Here is a 22,954-nt window from a genome sequence, read left to right as displayed (position 1 = left end):
AGACCTGAAACTGGGACGGAGATTTATCTTCCAACAAGACAATGATCCCAAACATACAGCAAAATCTACAAAGGAATGGTTCACAAATAAACGTATCCAGGTGTTTGAATGGCCAAGTCAAAGTCCAGACCTGAATCCAATCGAGAATCTGTGGAAAGAGCTGAAAACTGCTGTTCACAAACGCTCTCCATCCAACCTCACTGAGCTCGAGCTGTTTTGCAAGGAAGAATGGGCAAGAATTTCAGTCTCTCGATGTGCAAAACTGATAGAGACATACCCCAAGCGACTTGCAGCTGTAATCGCAGCAAAATGTGGCTCTACAAAGTATTAACGCAAGGGGGCCGAATAATTTTGCACGCCCCACTTTTCATTTTTTTATTAGTTAAAAAAGTTTCAAAAATCCAATAGATTTAGTTCCTCTTCACAATTGTGTCCCACTTGTTGGTGATTCTTCACATAAAATAAAAAATTTATATCTTTATGTTTGAAGCCTGAAATGTGGCAAAAGGTTGAAAAGTTCAAGGGGGCCGAATACTTTCGCAAGGCACTGTATATGGGGCACTTTCTTCATTAATAACTGAAAGCACTGAAAGCAAAATGCTGATCCTGGGGACAAGATTAGGTTTTAATAGGGATTTTATATTTTATCTCATTATTAAGGATTTTTTTTTTATTTTAGCAAGCTATTAATTTGAAAGTCGTGAAATGTGAAAGTCCAGAATTTTTATGGTGTTATGAAACATGTTTCAAGCCATTTTTTGATGTTGTATGAAGAATCTTTTTAAATTTAAAGTAAAAATATTACAGTCCTAGCTAAATAATTCTAAAACAAGTGTAGAAGAACATAGACATTTGAAATCTTCAGTTATTCTTCAGAAATCTTCACTGCAAATGTTTTAATTTTACTCTTAGAGAGCAAATATATACTGTATATATAACAAATAGGAGTACTATTATTTTGTTTTAAAGCAAGTATCAACATTTCTCTACAGTAAGAGGCTATTGTTACAAGTATATTGGAACTTTTTTGATAACATACATGTACTGTACCTACAATATGTGTTACCTAAGCACATAATTGGAAGGATTTTAAAATGCACACTGTGAAATTTTAGAAAAAAGTACCTACTGTTCAAATGATGATGGTCAGAAACCTATATTACCAGGTAACATTTTAAGAAATGGTGAAGTGTCCTTCCTGAAGATTTGAGGTATTTTGAATTGTTTTCATTTTATAAAAGGCACTCAGTGTTACTATGCTAGCCACCACCTTTCCTCCCAAGAGGATGATGTGCTATGTACCCATTGAGTCTTTCCCTACAATTTTGATGTACATGTGGAACAGGGCAAGATTAATGTACCCCTAGTGTAAAATCAGAATTATGTTTCCTATCTGTTATTTTCATTGACAAAAATGAATTTACTGTGCAATTTCCCAATGGTCTGAAACTGTACACTTTTACTGACAAGTGAATACCTACCAAATTGGACCTGACATAAACACATTTTAAAATGAGGGGATTATGAATTCTACACTCAGTGCTTCAATTGAATTATTGCTCTCCTCTACTGGGACAGATGCTTGTTCTAAACTGGTGGCCTTTTTTTGTTCTCTTTAAAGGCTCATAAACTAAAAAGGATAGCATATTCTACTATTCTTAATTTTTCTACTTACAGCTTTCAATCAGTTGTAATAATGAGACCCTGGGAACTATAGACGTCAACACTAGAAACAGAAAAATAAATAGTAGCAAGGATAGCAGAGTAAAGTCTGAAGTATACTTAGACACTTATTTTGCCATATTTATGATATGGTTTCAAAGAAAATTCCTGTAAAGCAGCCTTGTTATATTTCCCTACAGTCAGATATGGGCATCATGATAGTGCAGTGGTTCGCTTTGCTGCCTTGTAGGACATGGGCAGTGGATTCAATTCTGGACCAGTGATGCTATCTGTGTAGAGTTTTTATGTTCTCTCCACATTTGCATGGGTTCCCCCTGAGTGCTCTGGTTTCCTCTTACAGTCCAAAGACATACTGGTAGATTAAGAGACTTCTGGGAAAATTGTCTCTAGTGTGAGTGTGTATGTACTGTACTGTATGTGTTTTCTATGGACTAGCATCCCATCCAGGATGTACTGTATCCCACCATGTGCCCGGATAGAAAATGGATGGATAGATACACCATTAGCCATGGAGAAAGTGTACCATTTGTATTTTCTCTCCTAAAGTTATAGATATACCAATGTAACTTAATTATTTGGATATTATTTTTCATTAATCCATAATAATTATTTGAATTCGTTAATGTTCAAAACAGGAATGTAATAAGTGTTTCTACAGGCAACGTTTATACGGCAAAAATATCTAGCGGTTTTCCTTTTTCGGTTGCTCAAAGCAATTGTTTTACTTCCAGCATTAACTGTCTAATATCTGCTGACTGTGCATGCCTTTTACGCAATAAGAAATACAAACAATGTAGATATTTATAGCTGCACTTTTTTCCACTCAATTAAATGAAAGCTCTTAAGCAATACCGTCAAGCTCATTTGTACAGCAGGAATTTCTAACGGACCATACTGACTGAGAAAACACTGCACAAGGAAACCGCATTTCCTTCATTATCCAAGATTGGGGTATCCGAGAGCTCTGTTTCCGGTAAGAAGAGGAAAACTAGCAGAGCTGACACTGAGCTCACAGTCCCAAATCCTGTACCGTTACTGTGCATTAGTTCACCAGCGGCGTTGGGGGACAGTGGCGGAGGCGAATATAATCCGCATCGAGAACAACTGGAAAACCTAGGATCAGCTGCTTTATAAAAGGTAAAGATAAAACAAATGAACGCCTTACTCTTCTGACGTCTGAAAAGACCAGCTTCTAGTGAATGTATAGCATAGTATTCATTATAGTTCTTAAGGCATTGAAAACACAAAAGGTCTTCGGAACTGAAGACTATAGAAATGCGTTTTTCTTTTTTATGTACGGGGCGTTATTATAACTTTTACTTTATATTGTATATTCATATTTAACGTGATTACTCTTACTATTATTACCATTATTTCCTTTTTATGTTTAAAACGTGGAGTTATGCGCTTTAGTTCTAACAATCTTGAACAGGGAGAAACACCGCCCTTAGCCCCTTATTTATGGCTTGAAGTCTTATTTTTCAATACAAACGAGTTTGATTGGAGAAACCCCTCCGTCATTTCTCAAGATTGCTCGGATGATCAGTGTAAACTGGTGTTAGTGTGGAAATGGAGATGCTACAGTATTGTGAATCAAAGAAAAAGGAATAGCGTTTATTTGGTCACAAAATTTCTTATCTTGAAGTATCGAAGTTGTATTATGTTTTTCGGTTATAGTTTTTTTTTTGGGGGGTGGGTAAAAAAGTAGATCGTTATGTGCTTGCCTGTAACTGCTTTGTTTCCTCTGAGCTGTGAATCATATGCGTGTAGTGTTGTCACGGAATAGCAGTTATATGTGGAAATGGCTTTAACGAAAATGGGAATACACAAAGCATCTTAACTTTAATTCCGAAATCATTCCATTTAAATTCATTTCATTGCAAAATCAGCATGTAAGCTTTTCTTAGATTAAAACGAAAGTGGAAAATTGGAGTGGTGGGGGGTTTGAGTGTGATAAGAGTTAGCTCTGCATTCCACACAATATGTGCTCATCATGTACAGTGGCAGTTTGACACATATGCTGTGACGACTGAAAAAAATCAATACACGTTTAAACACAATGGAGTTAGCAGATGGGAGCTCTGCACCACAGACAAGAGGATCAGAATGCCTGAAATTATTACCTGTGTTGGCCTTTGAAAAAATTTTACTCATAAAAGCAAAATTGGTCTTCTATCACCAGATCTGTCACCAGATGAACAACTGCTATAGTAAAAACAGTTACTAAAAGAATAGGTTGGCAGAGGAATTACTATACATTATTTCAGTGGCTGATGCTACTAACAATAAATGCTGATCAGTACAGACTTTTTATCCACTGTTGGCTTATAATTACGACCGTGTTTGACCGAAGGTAAAATTAGCAACCCAGAATCAAACAATTTATATCTTCTGTAATTTTAAGAGAATAAAGTAAACATACATGATACAATTAAATGCATGGTCTCACCACGGTTGATTTTACGAATGGGACACCAGACAGACTGCTGCCTTGTATAAGCAAGTAGGAACAGTTTTGAGATTTCATGATGAGTCACAACAAAAGATCCATTGTATTCAGTCATGAAACCTTCTTACATGTTCATCTTTGAAAAACCATAGTTTCAGTACAAAAAGGAATTAAAACTGTTAACTAGTTGCCATTGTAGAGGATAGAGAAATTTATTTTATCTATTTAACAATTACCAATAATTTTGCAAAACTAGATTCTCTGTATACTGTAGCTGGATTTCAGACAGATTTGTGAAGATGTAATTAAGTTTGGTTATGAGATGAGCATCAGACAAGACATCCATCCACCCATTTTCTGACCACTTCTTCCAATCCATGGTTGTGGGGAGCCAGAGCCTATCCCAGCAAGCAATAGGCATAAGGCAGGGTACACCTTGGATGGGACACCAGTTTATCACAGGGCAAACACAGACACAGACACACTCACACCAGGGATAGTTTTCCCAGAGGCCAGTTAACCTACTGTACCAGTAGCTTTTTGGACTGTGGAAGGAAACTATAACCCTCGGAGGAAACCCACACAAACACAGGGAGAACATACAAACACCACACAGATAGCAACCGAGGTCTGGAATTGAGTATAGGGCCCCAGTGTAGCCGGGCAGCAATGCTAAACACTGTGCCATGCTTTTTTTCTTACCAAATCCGGCCTTAAATCTTTGTGTTTTAACACATTTTTTTGTTGAATTTGTTGCCTGTTAAAGTCTTTGTAAATGCAGACCTTGTGCAGTTATAAGGTTTTTAAAGCTTAGAAAAAATCAGTGCAGCTTCTGCCAGCTTAGCAGTTTTTTTAGGTACTTTATCTTGTTTGCACTCTTTAGAATATTGCAAAGTGTAAAGACTATTTTTAACCACCGACCAGCGATGATCTCATTGCCAGGTGGTAATCTAAAAAAGCTACTTTGTCCTTTGTGATATGCCATGTTTTTCGGTAAAGCACACAATGTTGGCAAACATACAGTTTCCACAGGAAATGCTTGCATTCTTCGCAGGGCAATGGTTGTTTTCTGAATTTGCAAGTAATATTGTGTGAAAGGGAAAATGCGTTTGAAAAACCATTGTTTATGGGGTTCAGTAGAACAGGAGTACAGGACATGTTTTAAAAGGTCCAGCAGTTCTGCTCTGTGGCAAACACACAGTTCTGCTGTGTGTTTGCCACAGAGGTTTAACAGATTGACTATTTTATGACTTGAACTTTTTTTTAAGGAATTATGACTAAAATATTGTTTTGACTAAAGACTGTTTTTTGTAATACAGTGATTTTTATTTTAGTGTCAGAAAGGAACTCTTCAAATTACTTATTCCCCATTTGGCCTTTGTTCCTAAAGGCAGTGGGAAATATTTACTTTATAAGGGTAGCCAGGTTTTCTGTGAATTGCAGGGATCAGTTATTATTCCTCAATGAGCCTTGTGTGAAAACAAGTTTCACATATAAAATTGTGTGAAGGGTATAGTACTGTAGTGTGTTGGAGTGCTAGCTAATAAAAATGGCTACTGTCCATCATCCAGTGTACTTCAGAGGTGGATGAAGTGGGTCCTCTCCCATAAATAAGTTATTTGGTAACTTTGTATGAGAAGCACCATGCAAACACAGTTAATAAATTAACGCTAAGTCTACCCTATTCTTGAGAGATTAGGCATGAGGACAGCTGTGAAATACAAAACATTTTGCTGTTCAATATTCTCTACGAAATGCCAGTTACTATCAATTGGAATGTTAGAAAGGCATTAATAGTGTAAACCTGAGAAATATGGAAAATGTATTTGTTTTTAAGATCCCTGTGTCTGTGCAAATGCTACAGTATGTCTATTATATTTTTGTGACCCCACCTGTGTATTCTACAGTATGTCACACTCAATAACAAATACAGATTAGACAGCTTTAGATCTTAATTGTTAATAAGTGAAACTGTTTGTTATAAATTGATTGTGACTGTCAAAAGCAAAGAACTGACAGGTTTTTGGTATGATTAACTTGTGAAAGAAAACTATCATGGCTACATATGGGAACCTTTTTTACACAGCTGCTTGGTTTGGATCGCACAACCAGGAGCTGTTAAGTTTAATAAGTAGGTTTATTTTAGTAGTTTTTAGAAGTTTAACAATACAATTGTTCAGGTGTGAACGCATCTCAAGATTGTAATACTCACAATGAGTAATTTTACTCACTTCCATACTATATCTTTTATCCAGTAAATGAGAAGCATTGTTTAACCAAATCATCCATTGTTTGTGCTGTTTTTTTATTATTACTGAATTTGTGTTGCCTCTTTATTATTTCATTTACAATGAAACATCCTTCCTTTCATGTTACCTAATCAAACTAAGTTAAGTTTGAAACTCTTGCAAAGAGCACAGATCTAATCCTGTAAATTATCATCCTATTATTATTGTCTTTTCACACATTTCAGTAAATAATTTACTATAGGTGTTGTTGGAACATTAGAATATTAAATAGGGAAAGATAATAATCTAAAGAGCCGATCTGAAAAGATGAGAATCAGCTTTCAGTCATGTCCGCATTTTGACAGGTTATCAGTGGAAGATGAAAACTTTCATAATGGAAATTGGAAAATTAATTAATGAACGGAAGTGGAAAATTATGTCTTTTCTGATCTTTCATTATACAAATATAGGAATGTTTACAAACAACAGAAGGCCATTTCATCCATCTAGCCCATTTTGTAATAGCTAATTGATCTGATGATCTCATCTGGCCCTGTTTTTGTAAGAAGCCAGAGTGTTGTTTCAACAGCATGGCTGGATAGCTTGTTCTGTACTCTCACAATCCTCTGGATAAAGTAGTGACACCTGTTCTTTGTTTTTAAATGAGCTTCCACTCAATTTCCACTTGCATCCCACTGTTAATTCTGAGTTTTCTGATTTAATTAAAATTGTGATAAGGAAGAAAATCAAATTCATATTAATCAGACAAAACTACAGTCAATGATATATGTGCATAATAAATCTACCCCATATGTGAATTACATTCAGGTAATATCTAGCAGAAATGGAAGTGGACAAGGTTAATTTACATTTATTTACAAAATCCTACAAAAGTTGCTTCAAAGTATAGTATAAGCCTACAGGATGGTAGCGGTGCATTTTGTGCTGATGTTGTATTGTTATTGCAATAGTAACATTTTTTTAAAACTGTTTTTGTAAGTGGTGTACAAAATGAAACCTAACCTGTACTAGGAACAAGTTAAGGTTTATTCCATGCTTTAAAAAAAAGGAAACACAACTTTTTGGCTTCAACAGCCAAAATGTTGTTTCCTTTCTTCTCTTTTCAAAATTTCTCTGTTCCACTCAATGTGTGAGAATGTTCTCATCAGTGAGAAAAAGTAATCTGAGAAATGGAGCATTGAATGGAACTTGTAAGTGAAAAAAGATAAATGTTTTGTCCTGTTGCTTTAAATAGGTCTAGTATGGACAATAGTTGCATAGTGCATTGGAAAAACGTGGGAGCAGGAAAGTTATGAAATGGAGGGATCAATTATGCTGCGTGTTAAACCAGAATGTGTACAGGTGCATTAGTGAGCTAATTCAGAAGTGAGCAAAGGGCAGAATGGGAAAGGGAGCAGGGATAGCAAGCATCAGTGGTAGAGTGGCATCTTGATGAACAGGAGAAGAGTTAATAATAAAAATAATTAAATGCTTACATTTATATACAGTAGCACTTTTCTGGACACTCCACTCAAAGCGCTTTACAGGTAATGGGGACTCCCCTCCACCACCACCAATGTGCAACATCCACCTGGATGATGCGACGGCAGCCATAGTGCGCCAGAACGCTCACAAAACATCAGCTATCATTGGGGAGGAGAGCAGAGTGATAAAGCCAGTTCATAGATGGGGATTAATAGGAAACCATGATTGGTAAGGGCCAATGGGAAATTTGACCAGAATGCCAGGGTTACACCCCATCTCATTTCTAGAAACACCCTAATGACCACAGAGAGACAGGACCTCGGTTTTACATCTCATCCGAAGGACTGCACCTTTTTACAGTATAGTGCCCCTGTCACTGTACTGGGCCATTAGGACCCACACGGACTGCAGGGTGAGTGCACTGTGCTGGCCCCATTAATACCTCTTCCCATCCAGGTACTGACAAGGTTCACACCAGCTCAGCTTCAGTGGGTTGCCAGTTGTGAGTTGCAAGGTAATATGGCTGCTGGCCATATTGATTCCATCAACACAGTCTCACAATGGCCCAAGCTGGAAGCAGGGGGTAAGGAGCAGGAGCTGGGCAAAGTATCTGCAGCGAGCAGGAAGGTATCTGCGTATAGTTATACCTTCTATATAATTCGAATTGGTCTTCGAACTATTTCCGAGACAACCAGAGAGAGGGCAGAGGTGTGGGCGAGGTATGAAGAGAAGGGGCGAGGGTAGAGTTTTTGCAGGGAAGAGGAGGAGCAGGAAGATTAGGTGGAGCAGAGCCGGTGTTGAGCAGATGAGCTGCCGAATGGAAGCAGGAATCCAGGGCACTGAAGAAGAAGGATTGAGTCTCCGGTGCCTGGGCCACTGGGTCCACAGACAAAATGGTTCTGGCTCCTGGTTGGGAAGGTGAGGGCTGTGCATTAGGCTCACAGAGGGAGTGGAGTAAGCGTGAGCAGCTGGGAGGATACCCAGGGGGAAGCAGATATTCTTCTTCTGTTATTGTCTCTCCTATGTAATGTTAAGTAAACACCATGAAGTACGTACTAGTAGTGCACTTTCATTGTCTGATGGGTGAGAACTCCAAAATGCAGCCACAGAAAGTGTATTTATCCTTCAAAACCTGATTGATGTTAAGGTCCATTCCTTTGGTTGCAGCCTTTTTGTGGCTGTTTAAAATCACTTGTGTCTCTGTCTTACACAAACTGGCAAATGTGAATCTTTTTTACCCCCTTTGCTGCCCCTCTATCAAAGAAGCAGCAGTTACTTTTTTTGCTCTGGAAGTTGAAAAATGTGTTCTTTGTAGAGCACTTTTAAGACACACACTTCAAAGGCCCTGTTAGTTTTGGAATGATTCATATCTACAGTTGTAACAAGTGGTTGCTTTTCTTTAAGCATGCTAGATGCTAACACAGATGCTCATTGTCTGATTTGAAAATGCTCTTGTGTTTGTTCCGGTTGCTAGGAAGTAGCTAAAACTCCCTCTCAAATTACCTTTTAGCATGGAGTAGGAAGTACTTTTGTTCTCACATTTATATCTTGATGATCATTACAGAGTTCTGAGTTCATGCAGAAATATTTGAGGTGAACCAAAATTGTTATAGGACTGGCACTGTAAAAATAATTTCATCTACTGCACAGCATGTAGACTTCTGGCAGAAGAAGCTGGTTTTCTGTCTGCAGATAATAACGAAGGAACACAGCTTTTAATGATGACTTTTAAGGAGGTTTTATTTACAGTAACTGATTATTGCCCGTCTTGCTCGTACTGTCAGTGCTGGTTCTCACGAGAAGTGACTACTAGGGATCTGTCTGGGGAAAGACAAAGAGCTGAACAAGTTAAGGAGGTGAGAATTGAGTTTAAAGCTATTTTTGAAATCTAATGTGTTTGAATATTAAGTGTTGCACATTTATTCAGGTGAATTTTTATTCATCGTTTCTGTAATTCTTTTTCTCAAATATAGTTTGATTCACTATACCATATCACTACAACTGTTATACAGTTAACAATATACTGTAACAGTATTTAATTTAGGGGAAAGGGAATATGTTTACATTTCATCCATAACTTTTATTTTTAATTATGTTTTTAACATTTTATCCATGCATTATTTGCAGGTTCAGATGAAATGTGGTTTAAGACTGCTTTTTGCCTGTGATGTTTTTTGAATTGTAAGACTATCATCAACAGAGCTAAACACATTTAAAGGCTGTAAGTCTAAACGTCATACAGTTTGTCTTGTATTGAAATTGAATAACACATGAACATGATCTTAATAAAGGACATTTTCAAATATTGTTCTTCTATAGATTTTCATGTTTATCTAAATTTGATTAACCCAACACATTTTACAGTTCTGTGTCACAGTATTTTTTATCTTTTTGTCTGCGCTGTACACACATTTTAAGATGATAATACTGTAGGTTTAGTTACTCCTCTGATTAAACCACAGGGTTCATATCCTGATGTAAAAGTCATGTAGTTCCATAAAACAGTCTGTTGCATTACATATGATGTACAATTGTAAAAAGTTTAGCTGGTTTGTTAAACAACATTTCAATCTTGTGGAAGGAGTTTTATTGAAATGTAAAGAACATTTAATATAAATTCAAGAACATATTTAGGATAGAATAACACAGACATACAAAATGTGTAGTAATACTTTATGACATTTTATTCTTCGTATACTGTAATGCAAGTTTTGTATACCTTGAATAGGTCTCTGTCTGCAGAATATGTCTGTAGCCATATTGTTTCATGCTAAGATTAATTAATTTTGTATTATGTATTTTGTAGTACAAAATATTTTGAGAGAAACAAATGAAGTTAATGACAAGTAACATATTTTATTGTTAACTGTGATGGATAAGCCACTACAACACTGTGCTCATATATAATTTACCTTGATTTGCTGTAATCGCAATTTCTGAAGATTTGCTTAACATACAGTAAATGATCTGTCTGACATTTTTTAAGTGTCACTTTCCTCCACTAATACCCATGTACACAGCCATGCATCAAAATAAGCATAGTACCTTATTCAAAGTTACAACAGCAGTACCACACCTGGGATTAAAAACCACAACCTTCCAATCTATAGTACAAATCTAGAGCACACTGAATGGCTGCATGACAAGTTTGGTTTCTTCTCACTCAAACTAACTTTCAGTAATAACAGTGAAAGTTGACGTCACAGTAGAAACGCCAGTGAAAACTTTCAGTAAATTGATTAAGCTCAGAATACCCCTGTAAATTGTGGTTGTGTCTATGATGTCTGAGACTTTTGTACAACAGTGTGTTTTCAGATATGTTAGATTTTTAATCTGCATACATCATTGTGCATTTTAAAATAAACAGTATCATATAACAAATTACCAACCAGTCAGTAATTCTAAGATGTAACATTAGGCATATTATTATGATTGACTAATGAGAATGATAGTTTTGGTTTCATGCCCCTTATTGTATATTCAAACATAATTCTGTTTCTGTGTATGATGCTAAAAATTCCTAATGAATCAGGTTTGGAAGATTATCTCTGTGTCAGCAGATGATGTGTATTCACAGTTGACAAATGACTACACAGAAAAACTTTCTGAGAGCAATAAAGCTCCCTAACATGAATCATAATATTATGAAAATACTCATTTTTTTCAGTTTATATGTTCTTGTGAAAACGTTTTTTTTAGAATCTGTCAAGATTGAGGGAGTGACTTTTTAACTCCCTTTAAAATTATTAAATGCTGTTAATTACTAAATTAAAGAACCATTGTATCTGTGTAACCAATCCATGCCTACTTAGTACTCCCTGTTTAAAAATACTTTACTTGAGAATCTGGATGTAGTGTACAGACATTCAAACATCAACAGAATAAATTGACTGGGATTAATAGGAAAACTGATTATTTCAAGCAAATATCTGTGAAAACCACACTGTGAATGATCCAAAAAGAGAAAGGAAATCTGTATTTGAAGTCCAAATAAAATGTATTAGTACAATCACAACACTTTAATGCTTAATGTAAACATAGTTGTTTCAGCAGTCTCAACTAGCATCTATAGAGGATCAGACCCAATGTGTCCTGTGATTGTAGAACAGCAATCACCTCACCAACAGCTCACCACTGAAGCAAGTAATTGGCTTCAAAATCTGAATTTAAATCTATAAAACATTCTCCATTTCTCTAAAAAAAAAATAGCCTTATACAAGAAGAAGTGGTCTCATCCAGGAATGTGTAGCCGTTGGCTGCTTAGCTCATTACGTTTTTCATTAGAATCTCTTCATGTGGGTCTTGGCAAGACAACTGGCAGTTGAGTTTTTGAAGTACTCTTTAAGACCTAATGCAGTATCATTAATGACCCAATAATCTTCATTTAATAGATGTTAAAAATTTTCAAAAGACTGAAAGTTATAGCTTCAAGTAGGGAACATTCAGAATAGACATCATAAAACAGATGTCTTATTTACCTGATGTACAGGCTGAGTGGGTACTCGTTTGATGTTATTGCAGTGCAATTTCTGTATTAATCTACTGAGTGAAGGGTTTTCCATAATTGTACATACCGATAGTCCCAGGATTGCTGCTCTTTCTTTGAGTTGAAAAGTTAAATTAATTAAAAATATTGTTCTTATGTTGCAGATAGTTTTAATCTTATTCGTGATGCGAACATCACAATCAGATACATTTAGTCGAGACAGTTGTCTCCCCTGCCTGTGTAGTGGTGACACCAGTGTTTACATGATGACCAGAATGTAGTATTTCATGTATAATTCTATATTTCTAGCTTTATACTAAAGCCAAGTTCTTAACATTTTTGTTTACTTGTCTGCTGTGGAAAACCAAGAATTTCTTCTTCAAGCCAAGATCTTTCCCTTGCCAAACCATTTTCACCAGCTTATTTTTCAGTAAACACTCATTTTAATGAACACTAATTTTGTTTCATTAAGCTTACATGTGGTCAGTAAATCACACTCCAGCAGTTTCTGTTGTGCCAGAACGGATTCTTTGTGCAGTATGTTAATCAGTTAAGACCATTTACTTTTACAGCCTTGCCTGGCGTCACCACTTTCCAATGATGTCCTGTTTTGATTAATCATAAATGAAGAATGCCCCATTTTTAAAACCTGATTTTTTTCCTTTAGTCTAAAGGGTTTAGATATTAATTTTCTTTGCAGGTGAATTTGGTTAATCTTCATTAATACAACAATAAAATGAAGTCACACAGATTATGGTGAATTATCTGGCTGCTGCAGAACGTGGTAATACGGTGCTCTGCTTTTTGTAGGGCTGCATGCTTATTTGCATGGCTCTGAAGCTGTTTATAATGTGCTTAAATTCAGTCTCAAATGCATTATGAAAGAAAGGAAAGGAAAAGGATTTCTTACTTTTCTACCATTTAAAGCTCAACATTAATGGTGGCTGATCTTAATATCTTGGCTCAAGTTTATGGTAGATAGTTACCAGATGTGAGAGGGTTTAAGGTTTTACAGTGAAAATGAAGTAGTCAGAAGTCAGTTTCATACCTGACCTAACCTTTCTCTGCATTATTTCTTTTTTTAATAACTTCTTATTGTTTAAACTGTTGGGATAACTGTTGTTTTCCCAGTATGTGAGAGCCTGTTCTGGAGTGTACTTAAGGTTCTTGTAAGTGCAATGGCTGAGAAGATTTGAGTACTTGAAGAGCAAGAGGGTTGATTTATGTATTTGTCTAAGGTCACTTGCAGGTTAGCATGAGTTAGTGGCTGATAAGGACTTAGGATCTCATGCCTGCTACTCATTTTTCACAAGACAACTGGGGCTTCATTGGAACAGGAATGCTATTAACAAGATGCATCAGTATGTAAGTGATACTGGATTCACTTCACAGTGTTTCATCTCAGTAATTCTTAATGAAAACAAGTAGCTGTCTATGATTTAAAAGATGCAGGGTGATATTTATTTTTGTGGCTCTGACCATTGCACGTGATTGTAAGCTGTTAATACTTTAGTAAGGTAAGAAAAAGTAGAATTTGGGAAATCTTTCAAAACCTATTCAATATTTCCTTTCTTCAGTCACATTCCAGAAGAAAAGAAATGCCACAATAGAGTATAGTAAAGCTAACCTGTTGCTAAATTCTCAGTAGTGCAAGGAATAGTCTGAAATACTACTGTATGGGTATTATATCCCAATGGGTGATAATGACATTTATTCAGACTGTCTGACTTGAATTGCCAAGCCACTCCATTCCATGGACGTTAAGAAACCTGCTTGTGAAAAAACTCATGTATCAAAATCGGAAAGTTTTTTTTTTAGTTTACTGAAACTAAATTTTCTTATTGGAACTTTTTTTTTGCATAATCATAAGAGAATTCCTATTTGGATAATGATGTTTGTATAATGAAAACATTTTTATTTACACTTTCTGACAGCATCTTGAATGTCTCCATCTCCTAATGTCAAAATACGATAAACCTTTAAAATTTTCAGAATTGTCAGGTCAATATAAAATATTACCGCAAGAACCAGTTGCTACAGAAACAGGATCTTGTTTAGTTGCTTTGCTGACATACAAGCATCTAAAGATTAATCATCATAAAAATGAAAGTTTTGGCTTTTTTCACCACAATTTATAACTTAAAGAACAGGCTTGTGTCTGCAGCACAAGTAGTTGAAGGAGCTAAGAGTACCACACATTTTCACACTGATGATCAAACACTTCACTCAGAGTTTCCCCAAAGTCTGTGAATCCATATTTATGTGGTGTAGATTTCTGCTCTTTGTAATGTTTTGTGTTTATTCAGAATCAAATTAAAGGTCTAGGAGTCAACATAAAATATAGATTTGTTTTAGATTTAAGAATAATGTTAAGTAATGTAAAATGATATACTGCATCGTTTTCAGTGACCATAAGACAACAAAGTAGATGAGTGTACCTATTAATTTCTGTCATGCAGTTGAGTTTGCTTTGGTTCATCAGAGTTGGTTGTGATGTGAAATTCCAAATGAAGTATTCCAAATTTAATGATGAATTATTTTATTTTAATGATATTGAATTTTAGGAAATTACTAAAAACTGTGTTTTCTTAAGTAACTTCCTTTGCACTTAGCACACAATTGAAGACTTAGACTCATAATGTAATGAAAAATTTGTATTGCATAAATCATATTTAATACAGTACATTCTAATGTTCTACACATTTCCAATTTCATGTATAATTCTAAACAAATGTGCATTTAAAGTTGCATTTTAATATCTAGAAAAATAAGTTTCAATGTTTAGATGTATTTCAGTTATTATTATAACGTATTCTACTGTATTGTTAAGTTTGATGCACTTCATGTAAAATGCTGTTTGTTTTAATGCATTTAAAAAATATGGTCAGGAAACAGCAGAGAAATGGACAAATTATAAAAAAATATGTGACTTTCTTTTGTTACTCTGTGTAGATATTTGACCTGAGAGCAGCTTCATAAATGCTTTCACAGAGCTAGGAAATCTTCATCTCCTATTCCAAAAATACTGCTGCTGAGAATTAATTTAGAGTAAAACATTTTCTCTGGTAAGGTAGCAGTGGTGATAGATGACACCAGTGCTATTGTTTGTAGATGGACATATTGTAATAGGAAGAAAGGAAATTGTGTCGACAAAGGTTTACAGTATAACACACAATAATTGTAAACATTTTTTCAGATTTCCAGTGCACATACTATTACATATACAGTATGTGATCAAATTCTTATTTAGAAGTTGTGTAGCCATACTAGTAATATTATTTAAAAATAGTATAGTATTTTGTAAATTAACGATAATTAAAATTTGAATGATAAAATATCCAGGTCCTTTAAAGCACTGTGATATTTAGCAGTGATCAGCTAACTAACCTGGTTTTTATTCTGAAGCCTTATGATGTCAGTAATGACACCACGATCAAGTGTTGTAAGCAAGCACAAGTGAATCAACTGTAAGGTATCAAGTTCATTAAAACTAAATATGAAGCCTTGTCTTTAGATCAATATAATTATAGAGATCAAAATAACACCTTGAAGTTTTTGGTCAGGACCTAATTAATTAATTAGGCTAGGCGTTTTTTAACCACATTTTTACAATCATGTTACATATTAAATAATTGACAAAAAAATAATATATATATTGCTATTGATATATCACAAAAATATAATCCATCCAGCCATTTCTAACTGCTTCTTTCAGTTCTGGGTCGTAAGGGAGCCGGAGCCTATCCCGGCAAGAAACGGGTGCAAGGCAGGGTACACCCTGGACAGGGTGCCAGTCCATTGCAGGGCTCACAGACACAAAAACAGACACACACTGTCATCACGGCTGGGTTTCCAGAAGCCAATAAACCTACCAGTACAGTATGTCTTTGGATTGTGGGAGGAAACCAGAGCAGAAAATACTATTTGGTTGTGAAATTACATTTAAATCTATTTTTTCATGCAAAATGTAGGACATGGATTCGTAAAGCTGGAATGAATAAGCATAATTGGGAGTGCAAATGTAGCAGATTTGTCGCCATAAAAAAGAAAGAGGAAAAACATTAGGTTTCATTTTTGCAAGCACTGTCTAGGGGTTGTTTATTCCTCGGGTCTGATACACAGAACCATGATTTTGAAACTACTGTAGCTGCTTAAATATTCATTTAAATAAATATTTGTTTATATTATTAACACAGGATACCAGAGACTGGAAGTGTGTTTCATTAAGGGTTAATTTAGTTAGCGTCCAAGAAGCACATGTGAATACAAAGTACAGCTCTCTAGAAATGCTAATTCTTTAAGGGGATTTGCCCCTAAATTCATTAGCTGCATCTCTTGTTTTGAAAGGGGTATTAAGCAAGGACAAATGTAAATGGGATTAACTGTAAAAGGAGCCATGGAACAGAGTTATGTATTCAAAAGAAAGTGTCTAAGGCAACAACAGACTTGGTATTATATTGAAGACATTCGCAGACCACCAGAAATGTATAGGCTTGTTACTAGCCCTGGAATCAGTTACTTAAGAGGACTTTATCTAGTTCAAAGAATGTCCTGTTTTGGGATTAGGCTGAAGTATGTATTAGGCAGTTCATTTATAATATGGAAAGCTTTGAAATCTTTGAATTTATTTTAAAAAGTTGACATAAAAATAGAAGTAAAAAGTATTATTCTCTTATGGCTACTATTCCAGGTTTCCGTATGGAAGGTTTTGTTATAAACAAGTACATGTTAATGTCCGTCTCTTTCCTAACCACTTTATCCAGTACAGGGTCACAGGGGGCGCTGGAACCTATCCCAGAAGCACTGGGCCCAAGGTGGACGGGACCCCAGTCCATCACAGGGTTCATGCTCGGACATTAACATGCACACGCTCACATCAGAGCCAGTTTCCCCAGAAACCAATCAAATTATCAGTGCCATTGGATTGTAGAGTACCCAGAGGAATGTGATTTTGTGTCCTCCATCCCTAACCATTGATGGAATATGACTGACTGAAAAGGCATTTTGCCAAAGTCAATAAGATTAGATTCGATTTTTTTAATATGACACCATTATGTGTGCATGAATATAAACATGTTAATGCTCGTTATGTACATTACATTCTTGAGGTACTGTAAGCACCGCTCAAGACATTTTAATATAATATTTAAATAGAATTCAATAAATTTGCAACCATGTTTATGTCTTTTCATACTGTACATCAACTACAGTATTACTGTCACCATTATTGCAGGCTGCCTTCATCTAGATGCCATTCTTTGCATCACTGTTTTGCGAGCCTTTTGCAGTCAATAAAATAATCTTAACATTTGTCAAGCGGTGCATACGTTACCGCAACCATATTTCAGCAAATTGCAATAGAATTAATTTCAGTTGTTCTGATTAGTTTATGGGCACTCCATGAAACTCCTTGTTTTTGGAGAATGACACCGGGACACCAGGCACATTAAAAAATCAAGGTTCAATCCAGGCTCCATGTTACATTTTAAAAATGTAGCTAGGTTATATATTTTATATGTTTACATAACATGTAAAATATGTTGTATTTTCAAGAAATATAATTATTTGACTAAGAAAAACGAGATTAAATGAAGCTACACTTTCAGTAACATCTCATGCAACACAAGTGCCACCTATCAATCTGTTTTGAGCGCTGAAAGCACCATGCTGGACAGGACTGTAGTTTACTGCAGTGTGCTTTCTGCTGACGTAAATTTCATACACATTCTAGATGGCTGCATCAGTTGCAGTCAGGCATGCTGTTTTGATGAACTGAAATTAGTATTATCATATATTGATATAGCCTGTGAAATGTACTGGGATTTGATTAAAGACGGTTTTCTCATTACCAGTGGGAGCAACAACATGTGAATTTAAACTGATGTAACATTATGAAATACAGCCTATCTTGATTTGCAGCTAACACGTTAATAGTAGGTTTCTGTTGTTTTAAGTGACATTTAGCACTTTAAAGCATGTGTAAGGGGGCAAATTATTGGAATTCCCTTTAAAGTAGCATCTACCCCACTCCTTAAGTCACCTCTTCTGTATCCATTTCTCACAGTTACATCAGCTAGTAGTATTGATTACTCCCACATGATACAGTACATGAGAGCCAGCCTGTCTTTGTCTCTGTCCGAAACCCATGTTTATTTCAGAGGGTTAGTTAACAGACTAGGAGCACTTTATACATTGGGTAGAAATACATATGACTGATAACTAATTCCCATGGTCTGACTGAATGAGAGTGATAATTTTTTGTTCACCTGTCACATTATTAATACATATACTGTATATGATATATTTTCTTGTCTGAATACCATATTGTTATAAGCACACTATTTCTCTTTTTTTAACTCATCATAAAATGTTAGTGCTATGATATTTTATAACCTAAAGTAGGATTTGTTAGGACTGTTCTCTCTGATGTGCATACTTGGTGTATTTTGTTTTTCCAAATCTTTTAAAGATCCTCATAAAAGATAGATTTTCAAATTGCAGATACTGGGCTTTCAAGGTAATGTGCTGATTTGAAATGATTAAAGAGTAGAAGAAGGAGAGTTCAGATAAGACGTTGAATACTCCAACTGGGATGTTACATTTAGTGGAGTGCCACAGGGATCTGTATTAGGACCACTGCTCTTCCTCATTTTATCAGTAATCTACTATAGGTCCTGGTATAGTTGGTAAACTAGTCTAACATTTTGTTTGCCTTTTTAATTGCTTCCCTGCATGCTTCTTAGTCACATTGTTGACTCTGGAAAATACTTTGTGTTAACATTTTGTTGTTTTATTTTTTTCCCTTTTTACCTGCACTATTTGTCTGTGTATCTAAAATTATTTGTCCATATTGTAGGTTGACCTGGATAAGTGTATCTGTTAAGTAAATTAATAGTAGTAATAAAATAATATATCATCATGACAGTGTTGATAGGTGCTTTGATGATATTTTCTGATATAATGCATTATACTACCAGCAGCCTAAGAAGCAAATTGAGCTCCTGCCATTTGTAATCTTATTCTATACAGTGTAGTCCGTAAGTATTTGGAGAGTGACAAAATTTTTGTTGTTTTGGCTCTGTATTCCAGCACATTGAAATCTAGCATCTTATCTGCTCAGATCCAACCAAATGCTTCAAAACGCATTGGCACTTCACCTCGCAGCAGGACAATGACCTGGTCCCATGAAATGGGGGGATAAAAAGGGTTGTGATTCCCATATGGTTTACCTAATATAGGCATAAATACCCTCGAATTAAAGCTGACATTCTGCACTTTAACCTCATAGCCATTGTTTATTTCAAATCCAATGTGCTGGAGTACAGAGCCAAAACAGCACAAATTGTCACTGCCCAAATACGAATGGACTGCACTGTATATGGCTGTATTCCAAATAACGGCAAATACTTAAATACTGTAGCTGTTTTAGGGATGTCTGCTTTCTGACTTTGCCACTTGCGGTCTGTTTAGGGTGATGGTATTTTTAGACAGCAGAAAAATGAAAGGGTCAGCTTTCAAAGGAAGCCAATTTTGTTAGAAAATAAAATGAAACATAAAAGCTTACAGTACAGAAACCTTTTTGAAGTTCATTACCTTTTTTGTAAATTTAATTGCACCGTATTTCCAATGCTATCTGCCATTTTGTGGTTAGAAACCAAACAAAAAAAATCAAAATATATAATTATATTGAACCTATTAACTTCAAAGATTGAATATAAAGTTTCAGTTACTTGGTGATTCATTTATGCAGCAGTGGAAGTAAAATGATTGCAAAATCTCTTTCATTCACTGGTTCCATACAAACGGCTGCTAGAGATCAACTGATTTAAATTAAATCGTAATTGTTTATGTATAACATATATATATATTAATCACCTAGAGAGTATATAGTGAAATATATACTTTGATTAATTTAAACTACAAAATAAGTTATATTTATAACGGAAATATCGCAAACATGAAGCAATGGACAAATTCCAAAAGGATCCAGCCATGAAAATATTCCGTTTTCATTCTCTGTTATATTACCCGTTGATATACTGCTGTCCTTCTGATGACTGTTTCCAGGAGTGTGACAGGTCAGGCAATAAAAACGTTTTTTAATACACCAACCATCACATTTCCACATTAAATAAAGACAGGGTCTTATAACAGGGCAGTAGAAGTTCACTTACAATGTTAAAGAATCAATTTGGATATTACAATAACTATTTTATATGAAAAGAGCTCATTCTCTTTTGGTCAAAACACGTCATGTGCTGTTACAGCTACATTTTAATAATATCCTGAGCTTGTTTGTGGAGCTCTTGAGTTTATGGTTGTGTAGCTATTCCTAAAGTTGTGGAAAGCTGTCAATAAATGGGAATTGCTTACCTGAAAACTGATAAAACCAGGTAGCAAAAACACCTGCAAGAGCATGTAAAGTTGTAGTTCTGTGTTCTATGTGTCTGGTCCATCATCCCTCATGAACTTTTTCAGTGGAATTTGTGTATTAATTTCAGATCAGATGTAGATAAATTCTTTCAATATACAGTATAATAAAAAAAACAAGATAGGGGTTAAGTTTTGCATATCTGGAATGATCCAGTAAAACCTGATCATGTACCTCCAAGACCATTTTGTTTGTGTGCATGTTGTACAGTTCATGGTATAGCAGCGGATGAAGCTACAGTATAGTATACTCATCTACGGATTGTAAACTACTTCCATTTTGAAATCTAGAAAAATAATACTTCTTCAAAATCAGTTCTGCTGTTATTGTTGTTAATGTTCACCATGTCCCTTTCAAATTAAGCAAGGGAAATATACTATTTAGCTTGGTTCTCGTTATTAGTTATGTTTTGGCAGTGTGGTTTAATGATCTAATGAATGATGTTAGTGACCTGTTTGCAATCAAACATTTTCTGTGTAATTTAAGTATCTGAAGTTATATTAAAATGAGACGGTTATTTAAATAAGATGTTATTTTGCACAAGTTTTGTACTGGATTGAAGTCTGACTACAAAAAGCTGCATTACAATATTAGTCGTTATCCTTTTTCAAAACATACTTTGATTAAATCGGATATGTAAAATAGGATTATTGTTTTCATGCTTTGCTGAAGTCTTGTAGAGCTGGCAACTAAGGCATTTTCAGTATCCACTGAGACGTTGTCTTCTGCGTATAACAAGAACCTATAAATTAAATTTAAATTAATATTACTATGTCCTAATGTGTAAGATATAATATGTCACATGCTGAAGAAAACCTTTTTGTACCAGGAATCTTCTAAAATCCTCTGTGTTCTAATGTGTAATAAAGTGGTTCTTAATGACTTTGCTTTTGATTAATGACTCCTGAGATTTACGCTCTAGTGTTCATTGGAGCAGGAGGGGTTTTAATTGTTTACTGTTCAGATTTGTTTTTTTTTACCAGGAACGCTTCTAGCAAAACAACACAGGGAACTAGCAGAGGATTTATTCATGTGGTATGACGAGATGAAGTGCGTTGCTTGAGAACATATGAATGTTCAGTATATGTAACTTAAAGTGCTTATGTATATATATGCAATGCATATATTTAATTTCCCATGCCGAAAAGCATGAATTATTTTAATAGGATGCCAATTTTATCAAGTGATACAGAATGGATTGCTTACCTTGTCCTAGGCTTGATTGGCTTTGTGGGTAACTCAATCCTGCTTCTTGGTACATGGAAATACTTAGCCCAGCGACAGAGAACGTCATGCATGCTGCTCCTGAACACCGCTCTCATTCACTTGACCAGGATCTTGGTTGTGAACTTGCTAAGCATTGTTTCCATTGCCGGAAATGTGGAGATATTCAATACAGCTGGCTGCAAGATTATCACATTCACCTCTACCTTCACCGACATGCTTGCCATCTGGTTTACTCTCTTTGTGGCATTGTTCTATGTTATCAGGCTCAACCGGGTCGTTCATCCTTTAACTGCAACACCCAGTGTGAACAGGAACGCAGTGCTTTGCTTTGTTATGGCAGTGCTGTGGGCCACTGCAGTTGGAGTAAGCTGCCCTCTCTTATTCTTTGTTGAGAAAGGAGAGAGTTTACACAATGTGACTGATAACAGAAACTGGACTCACGTTGCATGTCAAGTGAAATATTCTAACTCTGAGGTACAGCTCCTGTATGGTGTGGTTGTTTTAACTGTCGTAGATGTGTTGCCACTGACGGTTTTGTTCCTTGTTTGCGTGCGGATTGTGTTGCTTTTGAGAGAATATCGTGTTGCAAGTTATGGAGACATCTGGATTGGTGAAGACAAATCAGAGAGTGAGGTTTTCATGGCTTCCAAACTTGTTTTGCCTCTGATGTTTCTTGTGTGTGGTCTGTGGGTTTCCCATTATACTCTGCTGCAGTTCCTAGACAAGTTGGGTTCTTATTATTTTTTTCCAGTGCTGCTTGCCATACTGTCTTCTGCCTATTCTGCTCTCAGTCCTTTCATTTTCATTGCTATGAGCTACAAAACGAGGACTGTTCTGAGACCGTTATGTTTTTTAAAATTGAACAAGGCAAAGGAACAACTAGCCACTGTACTCAGGTCACCATACGCAGAGTGAGCAGGGTGATGAATAAATATGATTTGTGCTGCTGCTCTATAACAGAAATC

General features: G+C 35.6%; 2 protein-coding genes across 3 annotated transcripts in view; both read left to right on the top strand.

The window, feature by feature from the left end:
• Positions 1 to 2,558: 2,558 nt before the first annotated feature.
• sncaip (synuclein, alpha interacting protein) overlaps positions 2,559 to 22,954 on the top strand; it is a 52,568-nt gene continuing 32,172 nt past the window's right edge. Inside the window, exon 1 of one of the 2 annotated variants that reach the window (XM_015336472.2) lies at positions 2,559 to 2,820. The gene's annotated coding sequence lies outside the window, so the exon portion shown is untranslated. The remainder of the gene's footprint in view (positions 2,821 to 22,954) is intronic. The other variant, XM_015336480.2, reaches the window with a different exon arrangement.
• Positions 21,930 to 22,904, top strand: ancv1r (ancient vomeronasal 1 receptor). The gene has a single exon (XM_015366470.1). The coding sequence runs from the start codon at positions 21,930 to 21,932 to the stop codon at positions 22,902 to 22,904; it is 975 nt and encodes a 324-aa protein (XP_015221956.1).

The sequence above is a fragment of the Lepisosteus oculatus genome, chromosome 3 (assembly GCF_040954835.1).
Source record: "Lepisosteus oculatus isolate fLepOcu1 chromosome 3, fLepOcu1.hap2, whole genome shotgun sequence".
Classification (NCBI taxonomy): domain Eukaryota; kingdom Metazoa; phylum Chordata; class Actinopteri; order Semionotiformes; family Lepisosteidae; genus Lepisosteus; species Lepisosteus oculatus.
Note: the sequence above shows the minus strand (reverse complement) of the source record. Positions and strands in the feature narration are given on the sequence as shown.

Bases quoted from the DNA above. Each gene is read 5' to 3' on its own strand.
- ancv1r (XM_015366470.1), top strand. From the start codon at position 21,930: ATGCCAATTTTATCAAGTGATACAGAATGGATTGCTTACCTTGTCCTA.